Source organism: Polyergus mexicanus, unplaced genomic scaffold, assembly GCF_030449975.1.
Source record: "Polyergus mexicanus isolate NDT 795.1 unplaced genomic scaffold, iyPolMexi1.0 SCAF_12, whole genome shotgun sequence".
NCBI lineage: Eukaryota > Metazoa > Arthropoda > Insecta > Hymenoptera > Formicidae > Polyergus > Polyergus mexicanus.
The window spans coordinates 5,423,546-5,445,446 of record NW_027223332.1 but is presented as its reverse complement, the minus strand read 5'-3'; the positions used below and the strand labels follow the sequence as shown (position 1 = coordinate 5,445,446).

The 21,901-nt window shown below is 32.4% G+C and overlaps 1 protein-coding gene and 1 long non-coding RNA gene across 10 annotated transcripts in view; one reads left to right on the top strand and one right to left on the bottom strand.

Annotated features, from left to right (window-relative positions):
* The window catches only part of Atp8b (ATPase phospholipid transporting 8B), a 47,823-nt gene that overhangs the window by 15,197 nt on the left and 10,725 nt on the right, over positions 1-21,901 (bottom strand). For 5 of the 8 annotated variants that reach the window (XM_070305345.1, XM_070305348.1, XM_070305349.1 and 2 more), the window contains exons 1-2: positions 18,666-19,648; positions 9,811-10,607 (exon numbers count right to left, since the gene is read on the bottom strand). Coding sequence is in view for 1 of the 8 variants with exons in the window: in XM_070305353.1 (XP_070161454.1) it covers positions 9,811-9,844 (34 nt within the window). In the remaining 7 variants the exon portion in view is untranslated. Of the gene's footprint in view, positions 1-7,324; positions 7,492-9,810; positions 10,608-18,665; positions 19,649-21,901 lie in introns of those variants that run through there. The other 3 variants (XM_070305353.1, XM_070305346.1, XM_070305347.1) reach the window with 3 other exon arrangements.
* Positions 898-2,672, top strand: LOC138938417 (uncharacterized). 2 transcript variants are annotated; one of them, XR_011447693.1, is made up of 4 exons: positions 898-1,347; positions 1,604-1,848; positions 1,968-2,056; positions 2,135-2,672. It is a non-coding gene; the product is annotated as an uncharacterized lncRNA (long non-coding RNA). The 2 variants fall into 2 exon arrangements; XR_011447694.1 differs by having other exon boundaries at positions 1,955-2,056.

The following is a 21,901-nucleotide window of genomic DNA, read 5'->3' as shown; positions in this document are numbered from 1 at the left end:
TATTTTTTATCAATTTTATTTATAAATAAAACAAGAAAAATTGGCAAAAAAAAATTTTTCACACAGCTTTGCGAAGTTGATAAATAAATAAATAAATAAAATGTTTAACAGACATGTCAAACTCTCTCCCTCTCTTTCTCTCTGAATAAATAAATGGAATTGAAAGGTATATCAAAATAATAATATCCCTTCTAATAGATATATAGCCCGCTATATTCTATTTACACATTTATCATATATATTGAAATACTCTTAAACTTAAATAAATATTTCTCTCATCGTTGCAAAAACATGTCATAGAAAAAGATTGCAACGCACACTTATCCACCCACGTGTAAGCTAAATGCCGCGTTTATGTGTCAGTAACCGGAGATGCTCGTAATAAGCGGATGACGGCTCACAGTATCCTGTTTTCTAAAGCCATTTCTCGTTAATTCTAGATAGTACGCCCATAAAATCAGCTACCTGTACTATTTACGCGTAAATAATAATTGACTACTCTCGAAAGCGGCGCGTTCGTTCCGCTTGCAGATCCGAATAACCCCCATCCACCCCCCCCCCCCCTCCATTGGATAGATAATAAAACGGCACAACCGTATGTCGTGAAAAGACGCATTTCCATCTCGTCCAAGTTTATCGCGAATAATGGCGGTGCAAAAAACATAAAAATTTTCAACTGTTTACTCGTGGACGATTTCTAATAATAAAACTTTAAAACAAACAAAAAATTAAAACGTTTCTTCATTAGAAAAATTGATTGATTCTTTTTATTATTTTTTGAAAAAGGCTATTCAATTAATTTCGAAAATATAAAAAAAAAATATAAAAGCAAATTCATTAATGTATGTTTTAGTTTAATTAATAAACACGATGAACCTAATGTGCTTGAGGAAATATTTGTCAAGAACAAAAATACTTTTACGAATGAGTATATGTATATGTGTACTTAGACGAGCGCAGATCCTTCGAAAAGCAGCGTTCAGTACGCTCTTCGTCGTCCTTGATCTCACATACTAGAATGATGTCATCGTTCGCGAAAGTCATCCGCCGCCACTTCTGTATTTTCGCGTCTAGTAACAAAAATATCCAGGCTTCTTCCCGAAATAATGGCGAACGGATTTATAGTGGCCGCGCGTATTCAAGACCGATATTTTCAAGCATTACGACGTTGATGTCAAACCCATCAGTCGATCGCATCGAAAGACGCAGAGTATAAGAGGGGCGGCTCTTACATAAGATATAATGGTACTCGACCAGAAAATCGTTTCCGATATGTCGAAGTATTATCGAGGGAAATAATGTGTTGCCTAATACGATAAATATCCGCCGCTAATATTTAACATAAAAGTAAGTCGTAAGTAAAAGAAAAAACATCATACTCGTATATTACTACTCAAAATTTTGTATATCTAATAAAAAAAATATGATTCGTCATATTTATAATCGAGTAATTATTTATTTAATTAATTTTTTAAGTAAGTATAAAATGCGTCATATACTAATTATAAATAACAATAAAGACAATATATATTATACAATATGTATACAATATTAATATCAATTATGTTTCTCTCTCTTTCACATTAACTATTTTCTATTTTAGATCTTTCTGTTCTTTTATTTAAGTCAGCTGTTGGTTGTCTCACTCCGAGAAATCGTAAACAAATCATCCTATACTCGTAATGCTAAGTATAGAGTGATGGTTACATATGCGAATACGGATGTGGATATATGTTCGTCATAATTAACCCCGGATTTTCTGACACGGTGTGACACGCAGAAGTTTACAACAGGGGCTTTCATAATCTCGTCTAGATTTTCGTCTGGAAGCACACTCCATTTCCCTTGGTAAATACATTAGCGTAACGATTCTCTTTACCGCTATTGCAGGCTGTTATACTGATCCATTATATAGCAAGAGTACTTTTATTCAAATTCATATAAATGTTGATAGTTACTTTTAATAGATAAAGAGTAAACGAGAAATCGAGCGCTTTTTCCACGAATCATAGATACCGGAGACTAGATGAAAAATATAGCAGTTACGTCAATACGGGTAATAATAGCTCAGTGAATCTTCTCTAATAAACATCGATTAAAGTTGAGATTTAATTGATTCTCCATCTCTTTCTAGAAACAGAAGTATAAGGATAATACTTTGAAGACATCCTGCATTATACGCGCACGAAAATAAAAGTTTGACTCGAAAACGTGAGCGATGAAAAGGAGAAAGAGAAAGTTCGGAACACATCACAATCTCGAGGTGTCAGCTTGCGACCGAAATACATATATACATCCATTTATTTTTTCCTCTTCGCGCATACGTCACATATTTATTTCCCTCCTCAAAGAGAATTTTACGAGGTTCGCGCACGCAGGATTCCGTTTAATCGTAAAATAAACGGGATCGTCATCGATATATTTGCATCAGAACTCGATGGGAATTGAGTTACAAAGGCGTTATCATCGGTTTGTTATCATCGATGACTCGTGTTATCGCGTCTCGATGACAAGATGTCGTTTATCATTGATACGAAAACAACGTGAGGTGGAAATAAACGTAACGCAATTCTTATCGCTTACATCACCGAACAAAATTTTCGGCATCCGAGATTAATTGTGTAATTTTTGGCAAAATCTTTTGTGTATGAAAATGTCTTGGATAAAATATTATGAGCTTCCAATATTTAGAAAAAAAAATTAACATTGTAATTCAACCATTAAATAAAATAACATTTACAATATTGATACATGTGACTAATATTGTTTATCTTCATCATATTACAACTTTCTCGAAGATACGAATCTTAGAGACGTGGTTGAATATAAAACGAAGATTCGAGAGAGAGATCCGATACGATCGCGTACTCTTATTATATTGTACTCTTATGCATCGCGTCATACTTTTTGCAGCATCTGATTGTGAGATCCGTTATGTAACTCGTATCGTTTTATGCGAAGCCAAAGTAAAGTACTTAGAAAAAACACGAGCGATATACGACGCTAGCTATATAGTGTAGAGCTTTTCGCACCTTTAACCGTAATAATACAGCGATGTGTATTCGATAATTGGCACTCGACCAGGGCACCCTGTCATTCGTTTCAATTATCCGGCTTTGTTGGTGATACAGCCGGTTCTATACACCCATACGAGCAGCGCATACTGATAATGAGTCAGGCGCCTTTTTTCTGTCTTCCCCCCCCCCCCCCCGACAATGCAGCTGTATGGTAATAACAAATGCTGTGATTGTGTGTTGCAATGATGTAACGCAAAGCCATTTGGATTAACGATTATTCTAGACTACAAATCCAAATCCCTTAATGTTCCTCGAAAGCAAATATCTTTATAAACAAAAGCAGATACTACTTTTATTTCTATTTTTCCAAACTAAACTATCCGTTTAATTACGATTTTGTTCGATACAATTTTATAAACGCGATTAATTGTAAGATTCAATGTTAGATTAATTGTAAACTGCAAGATAATTTGACTCTAGCAAAGCAATATCACGTTAAAACAATATCAAAACGTAACGCACAATTAATATGAAATATGAAGAATATAAAGAAATGTATATTAAAACAAATAAAGAGAAGAAAGTCTTTCTCATTATATGTCGCACTGCGTACATTACGATAAGAACCGCTGCCGAAAATCGAAGGAACATAATGTCGGCTAATTCATTTTCGAATTATTGTATAACGAAACAATAATGAAACGACCCACGCGAAGTCGCAATTTTCCAAGAAACGTACACAAAAATGGGACATCCAAACATTGCTGTCGCAAGCAAAAGGTCGCACAGCAATCAACGACATTTTATCCCCTAGACCCATAAGTCTAAGTGAAAAGAATTTATAATGTCTCAAATTTTTTGAATTTCGATAATTAATTTTCTCAAACTAAAATAATTAAATCACAAAAAATATAAAGAATTTCAATTCTTGCGGTATCTTTTCAAAAATTAAAAAAGTTTTTAATTTTTATATTCGTTATATTACCAGATATTCATTATATTCATTATATTACCAGATTTTAACAAAATTTATTCTAACAGGTGTAATTTAAAATCTAGTAAATAAATTAAGATATCTCTATAGGGAAATGTCACATCTTGCAGATAACAATTCAGACATCTCAAGGATAAAAAGTATCTTTTGTCAATATCAAGAAATAAAAATAATTTTCAAGCTACTTCATAAGGCATGCATAAAGGAGAGATCTGTCTGGAATATCGTGGAACTTTTTTAATAAATTCTCGCGATTGTCAATATACATGGGCTGCTTTTTCTCTCCCACGTGTATATTTCTCCAGTCAGCCGATCGATCCTATCGCCGGCTGGCTACTCTCGAACTACTTTCGTTTGTGTATAATTCCATCCGTAGATTGACATAAACGACAATGCGTTCTCAGTGTGACGCAAATTTGCAATTCTAGACATTGATTGCTTACAAAAAGTTTTCTGTGTTCTCGTATTTCAAGAATGGGAGAGTTTGCTGTTTTTAAAACATATTTGTATATGATTTTTTAGAGATCTTTTTTACAAGCAAAATTAAAAAGTTAGAAAAAGCCACGATTACACTTTTATATCTTTTTGCTAGAAAAATCTTGTAAAAAATTTAATTTGTTAAAGAAAATTATATATATATATATATATATAATAAAAATAATGGATAATTGCTAGAAAATATTTTTTTGCTTAACATATATTTTCTATCTTTGAGCTGTTAGAAATCTATAAAACGTTAAAAATATAATCAATATTTATATATATATGTATGTGTGTGTGTATGATAGCATAGAAATTTAATAAATACTCGCGTCATTAATAGTAGATATTAGAGTAGTACAAGATATATAGATATATGCTATATCGAATGTATTAAATAATCATTATCCCAATGCATATATTGTACAAACCAGCTATGAGGTATTAATAATAACTGAACTATTCATATTCCCTACGAGTGTCGAGAGTGTTATTAAATCGCTCTAGTTTAAGTTTTCCAGGCCAACAAACAGAATCATCGTCTTGCGTAAATCAGCGTCTCTACATGCAGGATGTCTATTTAACGGTCACATGACGACAAATTCTTTGACAGAATTAGATTTATAATTGAAAAACTTATGACAGTTCTCTAATTCTCAACTTTAAAAATCTTGTTGATTAAAATACAAATTAAGTTTTTTTAAACACTTAAGCTGTGTGATTGACTAAATTAATTAAACTCGATTTGAAGTAACTTAAACTTTAATCATCTGTTTATATCTTGAAGCTTAATTAGCTAAAAATATGTAATTTCTAACGTTGATTGTCATCGATATTGATAAGATGTTTCTTCCATCAAGTTATCGTTATACGGAAATTTACTTTGAAGTTATCAATGAATGTCAGCGATCATTACAGCAAGTAAAGATATTTCGTATAACGCGGTACCAGTTTTCCATTGATTGCGAGCTAAGCGATTAAGTAAAAAAAGATTAAATTGCGTCGTTACATCTAGAAGTATCAGCCTGTAAACAATAACCATCAAACTCTTTTCTTTTTCCTCTCATAACAAAAGATAAAAGTGTTCACGATGGAGCGATAGATTTCTTGAAAGTATTATTTTTCAATAAATTAATTAATAATTACTGTAATAATAGAGCTTTTTGATAAATTCAAAGAAAATGAATATGTTTAAAAACTTAAAAACGATATGTGAATGCATTTGCACAATTCTCCTGATAATGAAGCCAATATTCGTACGCTTAAGATACCGAAAACTCATTTTCGGTAAAGATAACCGGCTTTACCATTTTACGGCTACAAAATCAACAATTTGTCTCCATGCTGCTTAGGTAATCTTACGATCGACACATTCAATCAACTGCCAGATATAATAGAATTCTCGATGAACCGTCTATTTACTTACAACCTTGCAATAATTCAGCCACTAGTTGATTGTCCATCTGCGTGTTTATTATTGATCGCGTGTGCGTTCGTAAAGCATCCGACAGATATGATTAACGACACGTGGCATGAACGGGGTTCCGACGAGGCAATTGTACGAAAAACTTCCCTGAAGAAAACCTCACATCGTTACGCTAATATAATTTCTTTCAGCAAATAAAAAATACATTTACAAGATCGGGTTATGTTCGGCCCGACTCGATAAATGTCGCCGTGAAAGACAAGTTAAATGACGCGCTTCGGGATACACGCCGGAAAAGATTTCTAATTAATTAAACTTCACTGCGCGATCAAATGAAAACGCGAACTTCATCCTGTCCCATCATTTCCTGCGGTTTATCGATCGATAGACACGCAAATGCAGCTGCAAAATCGAAAAGGTTGAGTAACCTACTTTTCATCCTGAAGTGAAAGGGAGATGCATTTTGCATTTGATAATCCCGATCGACAATATTGTTCTTTTTCAATATTTGTTTATTTTACAAAGCAAATTATTAAAAAAAAAAAAGAGTAAAAAACAAAGATATGTAAAAACAATCTTCTGGTCGTTATTTTTTTCTCGTTTTTCTCGTCTTTTCGAGAAAGAGACCGTTAATTTCATGTCTTTCAAAATAAATCTAAACTTCTTTTCGTCCCCTCAAGTTCAAAAATTTTCTCGACCACAAGGGATTATCTGTTCGATTTCAATACGCGACATGATACTTTTCCACTCGTCATCTTCGAAGGAGAACTGTACTCGCTACGAAAGCTTCGTCGACGTCGTTCTAACGATCGTCGTCCGGACATAGAAAGAGAAAAAGCGATATCGAGACCGAGTGAAGGAAAAAGAAGTAAAAAGAAAAATCTCTATATATGGAGGAGACTCCAACTATTCGATTTAATAAAAAGAAAGATTTAATCCATATTTTTCATTCAACTGAATTAAATTAATTTTTTAATTCACGGAACTGCGACAGATTTCATCAATAACTTAATCTTCATCAGAAAATAAAAGTAAGAAGTTAATTGATATTTCTTGTTTAACTGAAATTAATTTTCTCTTTTCAACAAAATTTCGCGAATTAAAACAACAGAGATAAAGATCTAATCAAAATTTTTCGAACAAAAAAGAAAAGAAAATTTATCTCAAAATCAAATAATTTTTCCAATTAATTAATCTCTTCATCTCAACAATAAAAATAAACTACAATTTAATCTATATTTCTCACTAAATAAAATAAATTGAATTTTTAGTAACCGAATATAATTTTCCTCCAATAATTTATCTTTACCATCATGCTTTTCTTTTGAACCAAATTTAATTTCAATGATGTCATAGAAGAAGAAGAAAGAATTGTGTGTGTAAAATCGAGAAAGAAAGGAGCCTTACCGCGTAAGCGCGTGCAGCGACAAGGCGCGTATGAACGCCCGACAGGCTTTTAAACGGCAATCGATCGCCGTGGCGATGAGGTCAACGCTGATTTTCTGAGCGTATACGCGGATCAACGCGGAAGAGGATAAATCGTCGACTATATTATACAATCGTATCAACAACCCTGACAAATCCCTCGATTACCCACGATTATTACGCAAAGGTGGATGAGGATGCGATGACGTCGGCAGATGTAGCGAATCTATTATGATACCCTCGTCATTATACCACTGAAAACGTTTGCTGGTACGTTTGACATTCGTACGATTCGCTGCACGATTAAAACAAGAACGTGGACAAGACCGTTGACCGACGACGGCAGTGAAGCAGACGTCCGGACGGTTACATCGTCATTATCGTTATAACTCACAAGACGCGCGTTCTCTCCTTTCGTAGAATATCAAAGTCGCAAGTAGATCAGCCAGTGATTGGAGCGGACACCGTTTTTCATTTAACATAGCACCGGCACCGACACTGTCATCACCATCATCATCATTATCACCGTCGTCGTCATTATCGTTATCATCACCTTCATCGTCTCGGGAGCGCACCGAGCGAGTCGACAACGACGAGTCAGCACGCGCGATAAGACGACTGATTGATAACGAGGAGCTTGCGAACGTACACGCACTCACGCACCGAGGGTGTCCGCGTTTCTCTCCTTTCTCCGGTGAAGGATCACAACGGCGCACTTCACCCGGCGATGGAAACGGAACGGTTTCGCACGACACACATACATACACAAGGACTGCTGGTTCGGTGTCGAGATTCGCGCGACCTCGAGGCGTCGTCTAACGACGGCGCCACGCGCCGTTCGGCGTCGCGACGCTGGCGATGACGATGTGGCGAAAATTCGAGACGACGATACCCAGTAGTCGTTGATGACTACTGGGGTAAAGAGGGTTGCTGCTGCACTGACAGTGGCGAACGCAGCTGCGACCAGGGGATCGATCGATCCCTCCGTCCGCCAGCTAAATCTCTACTACACAGATGGTATACGCGATTCGGGAACTTAAACCGTTTAACGTTTAACGGAACAATAACACAAGTCGGTAAAAATTACATTTTACTTTAGAAGAAATATAAATAGTACAAAATAATAATGAATTATAATAATAATGAATGGATTAATAATAAATTTAAAGTAAATAACAGTCTTTTTATTATATATATATATACACGGTAAGGCACCTAACTTGCACACCTTAATTAACTTGTAAATTATATGTTTTATAAGAAATTATTACATATAAAAGTTGCATAATTTCACGGAGGTCATTATATAGTATATCTAAATTTTTTATAATTGGAGATGTTTTACAGATTTGAGGATCAATTTTTTTAAATCACTCTAATTTTTTAAATAACTTATATAAATAAATTGATTTCTCGCAATATTAGGCGTAAAAAGTTATAAAAGTTAAAAATGTAAACAGTTAGAATAGCTCAAAATTGAATAGTTTAGTTAGATATTTTATATTTTAATTTGCTAATATAAACTAAAAAATATTGAAGTGAAATAATAGAAAAGTAAATATTTTACGAGATAATTCATAGAGAGAGTTTATGTAAAATTATAAAATATCAAATTAAACTATAAAAAAACTATTAAAAAAATTTTTGATTATACTATCCTTATAATTCTTTACGTCTAATATTGCGAGGAATCGATTCATATAAAAAAGAATTAAAATTCCATAAAAAAAAAAAAAAAATAGGTTGATCTTCAAATCTGCAGCAAAACATCTTCAATTATAAAAAAAAAAATTAATGTACTATGTAAAGACCCCCCCTGAAATTATGCAATTTTCATATGTAACAATTTTTCATAAAACATAATTCACAAATTAATTAAGATATGCAAGATAGGTGCCTCACCCTGTATATACGCGCACGCGATATGTGATGGATATTAATTTATTTATATCACTGAAATACGGATATCTTTTAAAATAAGAAAATAATAAATGGAATAGAATTAAATTACTCATAAAATTAAATGTCTAATCTTCATAAAATCTCTTGTTTCTCAAAATTAGGAAAATATAACTGTTATCTTTATAGAGCACAAAGAAAGGAGATAATAAACTGACAGCTGTAATTGAATAGCAGAAGATTGAAGGAATAAATGAGCATAGAAACGTCATTTGAGGGCAAAACTGCCGTATATATCAAGAAACGACTACTCAATTTAAAAGGGTAACTCCCGTTAGAGCAAAGTTAGAATTAGTTAATAATTGAATCAATCATAATCAATCAATATACGCTTAATCCACGATATCATATTACATGTCGTATTACGTCTATTACATGTACATGTCATTGTTACTAATGAGAATCATTGATGCTGACAAGTATTATCATAACGTAGCGCGGAAAGACGAGTCGCTTCGACGCATCGAGACGCAACATGCATCGCGCATTAATAAGTAAAGATTACTCACCTTGCATAGGCCGCGTGGCAGCGCTGCGCGACATTGTTCGCGTAGTTTTAAGCTGTACTTTCGAGTTAGGCGTTTCTGTGGACGGAATCTGTCGATATGTTCGCCGATGAGAAAGATGACAGCCGTTAGACGAGGCGATCTCTCGGCGTGACGCTGGTCGGCTGTTGTAAAGTAGGCATCAAACGTGCGTCGACGCGATATAAAAACGTAATACGTATAAAATTTTCCGTCTATCCGGTGGTCAATGGCCAGCGTTTTCGCGTCACCTCCGGACAGGATCGTCTCACTGCCAGCAGCGATGGACGATCCTCGAGCGTGACGCTTCGTTCCCAGGACACTGAAGAGACGACGACGGATCGGCGATCTTTCTACCGCGGAGTACAGAGGACGAAGAGGATCGAGGCACGTAGGTGACGACGAAAACGACTTTAATGAAGATGACGTTTTCAAAAGCAATGAAGGATGCCTCCTACTGGATATTCGACAGCGTTGACGTTGGCGACATAAGGCACGGTGCAGCGGCACCGCAATGATGCTCAAGTTGGATATTCCGCGGCGAGATAATGGTGACAGGATATCCGGTGTGGGGGGTACGGGGGGTCCTTTGGGGGTGGTGTCCATGTGGGGTGGATAGTCACCTCCGACCTTCCGTCCCGCCTGCGGGCCACCTCCTCCTCCAGGATCTCCTCCTCGTCCTCGAGATGCCCCAGCTTTCAGTGATGCCCGTGGACACCACCCTTGCGCGCCGCCAAGTCTCACCAATCGGTTCCCACGTTTTTAGGTGTCGTGGGTGCAGACTGCAACAAGAAAAAAATCATGATCGAAACTCAACTTTAAATACTCCATAAAAAGTTTCCATAAAATAGTAAAATAATCGAATAATATAATTTAAATATATTTAAAATTTTATTTTTGTTTATTTTAAATAAAAAATAAACTATATCTCTCTTTTAGAAAAAGATGTTTTAAAATATTTATATATATATGTATATACAGGGTGGCCCCCCGAACCTTCCAGGCAGATTTTGAGATCTTATAGGAAATTTAATTCTGAACAAAAAGTTTCCTATAACCATAGGTCGAAAAATGCTTCCTTAAAAAGTTAACGCTAAAAAACGTCTAAAATCGCGGTTATTTTTTACATTTTTACAAATATCAGGAAAAATATGCATCTTTTAAGAAAAAGTACCGAAACAAAAGTTGTAGAGAATTAAATTATCTTTCAAATGAGATCAAAGTTCATGTAGTTCGCTCCATAGGTTTTGAAATAAACCAGTTAATAACCAATTTCAAATGTACCGAAAAATGTTTTTTCGGCTATTAACGATTATTCTAAAACTTATGGAACAAACTACAATAACTTTGATCTCATTTGAAAGATAATTTAATTCTCTAAACTGTGGTTTCGGTACTTTTTGTTAAAAGACGCATACTTCCCCTGATATATGTAAAAATATAAAAAAATAACTTCAGAGGTTTTTGAGCGATAACTTCTTAAGGAAGCATTTTTCGATGCATGTTTATAGGAAAATTTTTGTTCAGAATTAAATTTCCTATAAGATCTCAAAGTCTGGCTAGAATATTCGGGGCCCACCCTGTATATGTGAATTACATATTTATAAAAAATTATTTTAGTTAAGAAAGTAGAAAATCGATTAATAAGGATATTGATTTTATTCGCCGATAAAATGAGATAGAAAACCTTGGCAATGTGAACAGTCCGGTTTATCTATGAGGATCCGTCTACATAAAGATATCATTCAGCAACGTTTGATATATAAAGCATCAAACATGCTGACGTTCCTCTAAAAGAACGTCGCGCGACGATATAGAACGATCAAATGTATAATATTCATATGACATATTTGACAAACGTAAACTTGCGCGAATAATCGAATGTCCTAATATCGCGATAAAGCAATAACCGCTGTTATAAATTATTACATAACAGAATTTACGAAGTGAATATTTAATACATTATTGAATTCAAATTGAAATAAAAAAGTAATATTTTTTATTCAATTAATATGATCTTCGTTATAAAAGTCAGTTATAATTTAGCTAACGACAATGATTCACATTTATAAAGTATTCATACCTTTCATCATAAGCAATTTAACGCATGATACGAATGCGTTTATAATTTTAATAAATCTGTATGAGAACCGATTACAACTCTTATCTCGAGCATTATATATGTGAGTTGATAAATATCAAGAGTACTATTTATTCTTTTTTCCGGAGATTGATAAATTGATAAATCATATCTCGTTAATTTATGATTATGTATTTTATTGATTAGAGAAATACAACTAATTGTTTCTACAACAAATTTATAGTTAATAAATAAATTAACATATGATATACTGTCGAAATAATTTATGCATCAAATTGATAATTATAGATCCATGATGGAAATATATATTAATAACAATTGTATCAATTATTATTTATGTGTTTAATTATTTATTGAATTGTTCTTTTCATCATACTTATTTATAATAACAAAATACACAACACAGATTTACTATTTCTAAATAATTTCATTACCGATTAACAATGAATGTTAAAGATAGATTACAGTTATCTTCAAAATATTCTGTCACCATACACAATTCTGTCGCATTGGATAAATCAGTAAATTAATAAACTTCAATTAAATATTATGTGATTTCATAGAAAAGATTAAAAAATAAATACAAAGGAACGCTATAAGTTTTTACAGAATGCGTATAGTTTGACAAATAAATCATTTAATTAATTATCTAAAAATTGAATCCCAGAAGATCTTGAGCATTAATTATTAAGATGGTAATCCATCATCACGCTTATACAAAAGGAATGTAATAAGTCAAATTAAACCTGATTAATCCACGCACGACCAAATTTCTTATCGAATACATAACAAGAATTATGTCAATGGCCATCTATCACGAGAAAAGGAACTAATTATAAGTTAATAAACGTGGAATATATAAAACGTATGAAATCCAGTTCTCAATCACATATCTCAAGGACACATCGGTATAGCCGAACAATATATAAGCCGATAGTCAATCGAAGCGAAGTCGCGCCAACTACCACCCTCGTTACGTATTCACGTACCCTTGATTCATATAGCAAAGTTTTGTCGCGTCTGACGTGTCTGCGAGCGGCAAGAAATCGTTTATTCACAAATGATTGCTTGCCGTTCGCGATAAACTCCTTTTCGGAGACGTAAGTTAAAAACTTGTGTTATAGACTTGGCACAGACGACAGTTTAAGCCTCGCGTGCATTTCTTCAAGAATCACGCGTGCGTTTAATCGGAGATTGTAAAGAAACGGTCGAGGGTCAATATCAGGGAAAATAATATATGCTTGGAATATTATCACAAAATTTTCCTCTTTTAACCTCCTATCGTTTCATATACTTGTTTTTCGTTATATTAATACCAAATATTAACTGTTTTAAATTTTACTTTTACAATAAAATACTTCCTATCTTTTTACTTATCTAGATCATAATCTAATTTCGATAAGAAAAAGTAATCAGTTTTTTTTTTTAATATAATTAAGTATATAAAAAATTAATTATTTTATGGAGGATAATCTCGCAACGCTAGAACCTCGTAAAAAGATTTCGTAATATCATAGAGCTTCATATCGCGGGATAATCGTGACGTCGTTTGAAGCTTCCAGCTGTCGGCATGAATGAGGTCTTAACGTATGCTTTATCGCCCATACGATGATAATTGAGTTAACACCGTGCGTGGCGTGTATGCGGAATGAAATCTGCAACCCAAGGTGGTATCGAGCACTAACTTGTGCGAGTGCACTTAAACTTGGCTCACGCTTACAATTAGAATTATTGTAGATCATCTTAATGAATTAACGGTTAATGTAGTGTTTATTACGGATTCTACAAACATCGCTTGTAAAATGATTTCATAATAAAGATTAGATAATACGGACAAAAATCAATTTCTTATTGTATTTTGTATGATTTTCCGTAATTTTCATAAGTTATGAGAATAAATATATATATTATCGATCTTACCTCTCCCAGTATTTATACGCAACCATATATCAATTAGTTACTCCGAATATGAGTGTTATATAAGCCAAATCTCTTTTATGTGAAACTTGCATACGTTGTAACGCGCAAAGAATTTAATTACATGCTCTAGCAAGACTTTCCAAATTTCAGTTTTAGGTCTATCAAGATATATACATAGCAATTAATTTTAATTAAATTTAATTTTGATAAACGTGCGGATATAATTCTTACGTAAATGAATTTATTAACGAGCGTTAACCACTTGAGCGAATAATCAAATTCATTTTCGACTTGCGGACTATAAAGTAATGGCAGCACGTGTAACTAGGCACAGCTCGCCTTGGATCAATACTTGGAATATTTCTTTACTCAAATGGCCGAATATTTAAAAGTTCGTAATGTAAAAATAATAGTAATATTATATCATAGCAAAAAGTTAAATAAATTAAGAAATAATATTTATTGACTTATGGCAGAACGATGAAATAGAAAAGCAGTTATGCGGAATTACAAAGTAATATTAATCATCTGCCATAACCAAGTATTTACACTCTATGACTAATATGAGCGATATGTCTTCTTTCCCAGAAGGTTACGCTATATATTAATTTAAAAAAAAAATATATATATATATATATATATATATATATAGTTTTTAAAATTGCATCATACAAATATTCCATTCCAAAAATACTAAAACAAGCAAAATACTAAAATATGCGCAAAAACTGTTTCAATAACAGTTTATTTATCAATTTGCGATCTTTCTATCGCATTGGTCACATTTTCTTTCAAAAGTTTTATTTTTAATTATTTAAAAAAATTTCTCTTCAGGATATAGTCTCGTATGCAAATGTAATCTAAAGAATACGTATATTTTCCCGTCAAACGTCAAATTACATTATCTAGTGTGAAAAAGGGACTTGGACTTATTGCAGTCGTAAACATTTATATCTTCCGAAAGCATTCGCACATTGATATATGTATATCTCGTCGTATCGTAAATGTTGCACGACGATAAGGATAGAGATAATGAGAAATCAACATGCTAACGTCTCAAGCATCATTGATCCATCCAATCAGTAATTCCTTTTCGACGAACAATTCATTAAGAATTAAAAACACGTACAATATATCATAAAACAAAAATATAGATGTATATATAATATAATCATAAATAAATAAATATAAAATATGAGTAATAGAATAAGTTGATGATTATATATTAAAATGCATAACGCATGCGGAAATACTGCGTTTGTTATCGCACGCCAGACATGCAAAAGAGAGAGAGAGAAAGAGAGAGAAGCCACGTACCGAATGAATAATATGGATATAAAAAGCATGCTTATTCATTCTTTCACTTAAAAGGAGATGATGGCATGCGTACATGATCAAATTTGTGCAAATTATTGATTCTGTATATCTCTATTATATTCGTACAACAATATGCAAGAAAACGCATTTTGACAATTTCATTAAAAATTTTTAATATTAAATCGTTCCATCGCATATAAGCATATAATATTTCGCTCGCCCATTTTTCAATTCCATCACTGAAGGATGCATGAATATTTCTAACGAAATCAATATTACTTTCCATTATTTTAGAAACAGATACACTTCTGAGAGAAACTAGGCTGCAATTATCTTTTGGGCTGCAAACTTGTATAACGACATGACTTCTTTTCATAAAAAAAACTATATATAAGCAACTAAATTTTTTTTACAAATTACATTTTTACATATCAATTATGAAAATATCAATTTTAAGAAAAAAAATATGCATTTATAAAAAATCTTACAAAAAAGATATGAGCTGTGTCCGAAAAAGAGCGGATTAATCCGAATTTTATTTTCTCTAATTAGTTGACTAAAACTGCATATATACGACAAAGTAATATATTTATGAACTGTTGTCAGAGAGATTGTTCTCTAAAGACTCGAGAGGTTCATGAGTGTACATTACGATACATGCACCACCACCTGTTTGCTCGTCATATATATTCCAGCAATGCACATACGTAGATCAAATCATTGATCGTTTTGTTACGTTACTTCTTGGTTACAATCACATATTTCAATTTCATATAAATATCTTTCATGTACTTTGTTTACAATATCGATATATACATGCAATTTTTTAATGTCGAAAATAATATGACACATCCTATATCTCTCTGCTAATTCAAACTCCATTCTTATCAAATTCTAAATTCTTATCAAATTCTAAATTGATCGTATTTATAACATAAGCAGTATTTTGATAATTTTTGTTGGAATTTCTGTTGGAATAAATAAAATACATTAAATTTATTATATTATTTTAATATTAATTGTGATAATGCTGCCATTTTTGTCTTCTTTCTACTTAAAATTTAAAGAATAATGAGACGAAAGATAACTTTTGTCTTCTCTTTTCCCTAAATATATATTGCACATAATTTTCATGATCTCTACCAACTTTGAATGATTATGACGATTACAATAACCACATTGGCTTAAAATTAAACGTTAGATTGTGCATTTATCAACCAAAAATAATTCATATGTAGTTACGAGAGTAAGATACGAAGAAATATCATAGTATTAGATATAATAATACGTTCCAGCCGTTTTCGCAGTCCATTAACACGTACCACTATATCATTGCAACTAAGATAAAGACTCGTTGAAAAATTGCCGCGATATTGCTACAATCTATTTTTTATGATTGCGAATTTAGAAAAATTTAACTCGTCGTTTTAGATGCAACGCCTGTATATTGCGTACGAATAAAGTCACAGTAGTCTGAAATTTGAGCTGGAGTTTGGAAACTGCACACAGAACCGGTGGTAAATTATATGTGGCCGGAGAAACAAGAATGAAATATAATATATCTAACGTTCAAAAATTTATGAGAAAATCATATTTTTATATGTATAACATTATGATTTTTACTTGACTTTAACACGATTTAACTATCATTTATCTATTATATATATATTATAACGGCTTTCGAAAAATTCGTATAGCATACAAAAAGATAATTATTATATAAAAATTATTATTCATAAATTAGAGCAAAAAATATCATTTCAATTTCGTAAAATGTATTCAGAATTTCAATCGGCTTTTGGTGAACCTGCTTTGTAAAATAAAGAGCCAAAAATATCGTAGAAAAGCGTAAAAGAACTCATAGAAAAGATTGTGACATTGCCTTCTTTTCTGAAACGAAATTCGTGCAAGTGACGCAAGTTCATCATAAGCCATGTGTACGATGCGTACATACGTTGATGAGATCACGATTGGCGTTCGGCCAGACTTACTCTATTAACTTTTCTTCACGTTGATCAACTACTTTCAAATATTCAAAAATTCTGATCATATAATCATTATAGAATAAATCGAAATTTTAAAGACTTGATATTAAATTATTTAATAACTATTACCGAAATATTATATTATAATTATTATAATTATTACTCGCGATATAAATTTAAAGAAATAATCGAAAATTCCTCAACAGGTACATCGCTACAAGAATAAACTACATTAATATACGATTAATTGCTTTCCTTCAAAATTAGTATGTTTCTCAATTAATTGTCTTAACATATTTTATTCTTGCGACAATATTCTTATAACATTTTTTTCGATTATTCTTTAAATATATTTTACAAAAAATAAACTAGAATATTTCGGTAATAACTAATTTAGGAAATAATTTAATGTCAAATTGATAACTGTTTTTACTTATAATCACTTTACTATTATATGTATATGTATAGTATTTCATGTTGGTATAGCTGTAAATATTAGTATTTTTTTTAAATCTGTTTGCATTATTTTTAAGCAATTAATTGATAATTAATTCTGGCATATTTTTGTTCATAATTCGCTATAAGTGTTTTTTAAAAGTGAAAATGCTAGTGCAATGTTACGTCAACATTCCCATCTTTAATATCAATTTCCTGTTAATTAATAGAAGCAATAAATGCATAGGATTAAATAATAAATTTGCTTTTAACTATGCCACATTTGATTCCTCATGAATTTGATTCCTCGTAATGGAAGTGCAGCTTAACGGAAAATCCTTATGTAAACTTACACACGCGCTTCTCGTACATATATCTAACTGTTCATAAGAGATATTTATATGAGCATCCAAGAAAACGTAATATATCGCGCAATAGTGACATTGTAACGTCATCCCCATTGATCAGTGACCGCGAACAACATTGAGCAACACCGCTCTGAGAACGTTACGAAAGTATATTTTTACATCCACAAAGCAAATACGATTACGATTTTCTTTTATGTTTATTTTTATATAAAATACCCGTTAGAAATTAAAAGATAACATGTAAATTACTTTGACTTTTCTATATTGTGAATGCTATAAAAGATAAGCGCGCATTTATTGAACGGAATGATATTTTAAAAATAAGTTTTTAAACTTTTAAAATTGAATACCTTGGCAATTATAATCGAAGTAAAAATTCCATTAAAATAAAAAAAAAGAATAACTAATAGAAAAATAATGTTATCTATTTGCATTCCATTCCCCGCTTAAATAGAATTTATTTCAATTATTCAACGAGAGAATGTAATATCGTATGTAGCTTAAATGCACTTATCTCGTCTCGCAACTATTCTGTTTCAGAAAAAATATAAAAATTACACAATTTATAAAAATTCCACAGAAAATTGAAATTAAAATAACTATATGGTATGTTATATACGATAAAATTAATCTTGATGTAAGTCATTGTGAAGACTTTTTTCAGATCACGTGTTCTGTACAAAAACGATAAGGGAGTTCACGCAAAATACTCACCTTGAAGACGGCTCTTCATTATCATATCTTAGCATAGTAAAACTTTCATTTAACTCGTTCGCTCATGACTCTCGAAAGAAACTCGCCCTTCGCACGCGCTTCTTCTTCGCACACCCACAGAATAAACGGTCAGTCCAGTTCGCGTCTCAAACAATCCGTAACTTTCTCTGACGATTGTCGCTCTCGTCTACGTCATCCCGTCACGATGGAATTTCCAGTGGAAACTTTTCGCTCGCAGCTAAACTGTCGCGCTAACTCCTCTGATCCTTTTAATCCGCTTTTTTTCTCAATTTTTTTTTTTATATACGTATCAATACTTTCCACGCGTAGCTTCCGGCGTGTACTCGCCGGGGTCAATTGAACCGCCCCGCAGGGTCAAGGGCAAAGACCTTCAATCGGACAACCAACGGTAAGAAGAACGAATTCGATCGAAGTTAAAAAATCACTTTTTCGCGTCGCGAAGGCACGACTTCTTTTTCGACTTTGTTCTTCGCGAGGAAAAGCGTCAGCGGTTATTTTATATCGTTGTAAAAGATTCGCTTATACCACCAGACGCTCTGCTCGAAAAAGCTCGCGACCTTGCGCCGCGCCGCGATCGTTCGATTAAAAAAGCGGCGCTGCTTTGAGAGCCGGTCAATCGAAAGATACGATCTCGTCTCTCTATCGTCCCAAATATATAACTGGCGGCGATGCAATAATTCCGTTCTTTGATATCTACAACGAATAAAATTCACCGTAAATCACCGCGCTGGAAATAACGGTTACCCGGCAGAAATTGACAGTGTCTTCGCGAATGGGAAAGGCTCTTGGAGCTATCGTTCGTCACTGTTCTTTGCATCCGGTCACGTACGTTGATGTTGATCGCGTGTCGCGACGGCTCGTGCCTAGGGGGAGACGGAGAAGTTCGCTCTTCGAGATTTGCCGGGCGTGCGATAGACGATAGCCCGAACCGTATAGAGGCGCGCGCCGTGCTCGACTGACGAAACGATTGAAACGGGGGAGCGTCGCGACGTCGAGCTCTATGAAACCGACGATGCGCGATACGGTGGGCATTTTCACAACACGGAGAGATGAAGAGTTGTCAGAAAATCGCGCGATTAATTTTTTTTTAAAATTAATCGCCATTTGTCAAATTAAAACAATCGATTATTTTGAAATGTATCATATAAAATTATCTAAAATAAAATACAAGAGTAAGATAAAGTCCTAATATACATATGATCCACATTCGATACGAATCGTAATATCTAAAATGGATTTACAAATTATGGATTTAACTCATTTTTTTCATTACAATTTTTATCTTTGCAGTAATACATCGTGTCTTAAATACGCTATAAAGTAACTGATAATTTCTTTGTTACATAAATTATTTCAGAATCTAATTTTTATTTAAGAATGAATATAATCCCAATAAACAATAAAAAAAGAACACAATTTTTATAAAAGATTTTATGAATGAGAAATTAAAAAAAAAATAATAATAGCAAAAAGTCAAATTTTTATCTTCGTCGAGAAAATATAATTTATTTTATTCTGGAAAAAATTTTTTCATAAAATAAAAAATATATTATGTTAATAATTAATGATAAAATATTCGAAGCATCAAGTAGAAGCAAGATTCCTCTAGTACTTGCAAAAGCGTCTCGGAAAATCGAAGCTAGGTCACTGAAAGTAACAAAGTGTTGAAATACCGCTCGTGTAACCTACTAATGACACAAATGACATTTTAGAAATATCAATCCGCAACATTTTCCCTGACAATGTCCCAAATATTACAGTATGTCAATGTTAAAATTGCATGCATCCATGTTTAATCTATATTTTCTATTCTCTCGAGTATCATAAAACATCAGTACCATCAATAAAAGAAATCTATATGAATTTGGTATTCTAATTTTAATGAACTAAGTTTTCAATATAAAAAATAATGGTATTATTTATAATTATATATATATATATATATATATATATATATATATTTGTATAATAATAAATATATAATGATATATAATATCATATATATTTTATTTACGCTATAATCGAAGCCATATAGCATACTAATTGTAAGTTCACATAAGTGATGAAGAAATATTTCTATCTGTTATAAAAACAAAAAGAGAGAAAGCCAATTTTACGGAAGATCATCAAAAATTTTAAAAAGACATCAGGAAAAGAAATGTTTTCCATCGAAGAAAAATCGATTAACACATCAATAAATACATAATATTTTTTCTGACATGTGCGTGTTGATAGTGTATTAATTTAACTAATTGAGTATTAGATATTCTGTATCGCGATAGTTTGTCTTGTACGTGGTTTCTACGAATCGAGTCGATAATTAAGTCTTTTGGGGAATTTCCGAAAATATGATTGTATTATTCAATATATAATATTAATGAATGATAATTCGGTAGAGATAGAATAATGGGTAATCGTCGCGTGACGAGAGAGCTAATGAAAATCTTGATGACACGTGCTGCTATCGTCGCCCACCGCGGGTTTTTCAGACACGTGTTTCAGCTTTTATATATCAAGATAAACACTTCAGATCTAGTAGCGATGATATATCATGGCTAAGACAGCTTCATTTGTCTGACAAAGAACGATGCTGATTCAATTAAGTCGTATCGTCGGACAACAAATTAAGATTCGCAATCTTGCGTTCTCTCTAAAAATTTGATTTATCGGTGCGCTCAAAAATGGGTGAAAATAAGCATGCAATCTTCATAAATATAACATCTAAAGCAGTTTTGCCCAAGCATATTATACAATATAATTTTTATTAATAATACGCGTGATTCAACAGCTTGCAAAAATTGCGATTTTACCGGTTTTCTGATAATCTCATTTAACATTTAATCTCAATTAATAGCAAAGTGCAAAAAATACAACAATAAGGCTAATATTATGAGATTATTCAACGAAAAAAATGTATTTATATACCATTATTAAGACTACAAGTGAACAAGTGTTAAATGAAACATCATTAAACGTTGCGATATATAATAAAAAATTAAACATGTGTAGAAAATCATGTATCGATGTTAATATATCGAATTGCTTTTTAATTATACGCGTATAAATAACAGAAGCGATAATCAATTCACTTTTTTATTTGATGGAACATATGTAATTAATATATTGTAAGAGAATATTTAATATAGAACCTAGAATACACTATATCCCGTAAGATTTTCAGAGAATGCCGTCGTAAATATAGAATAGAAATGGAT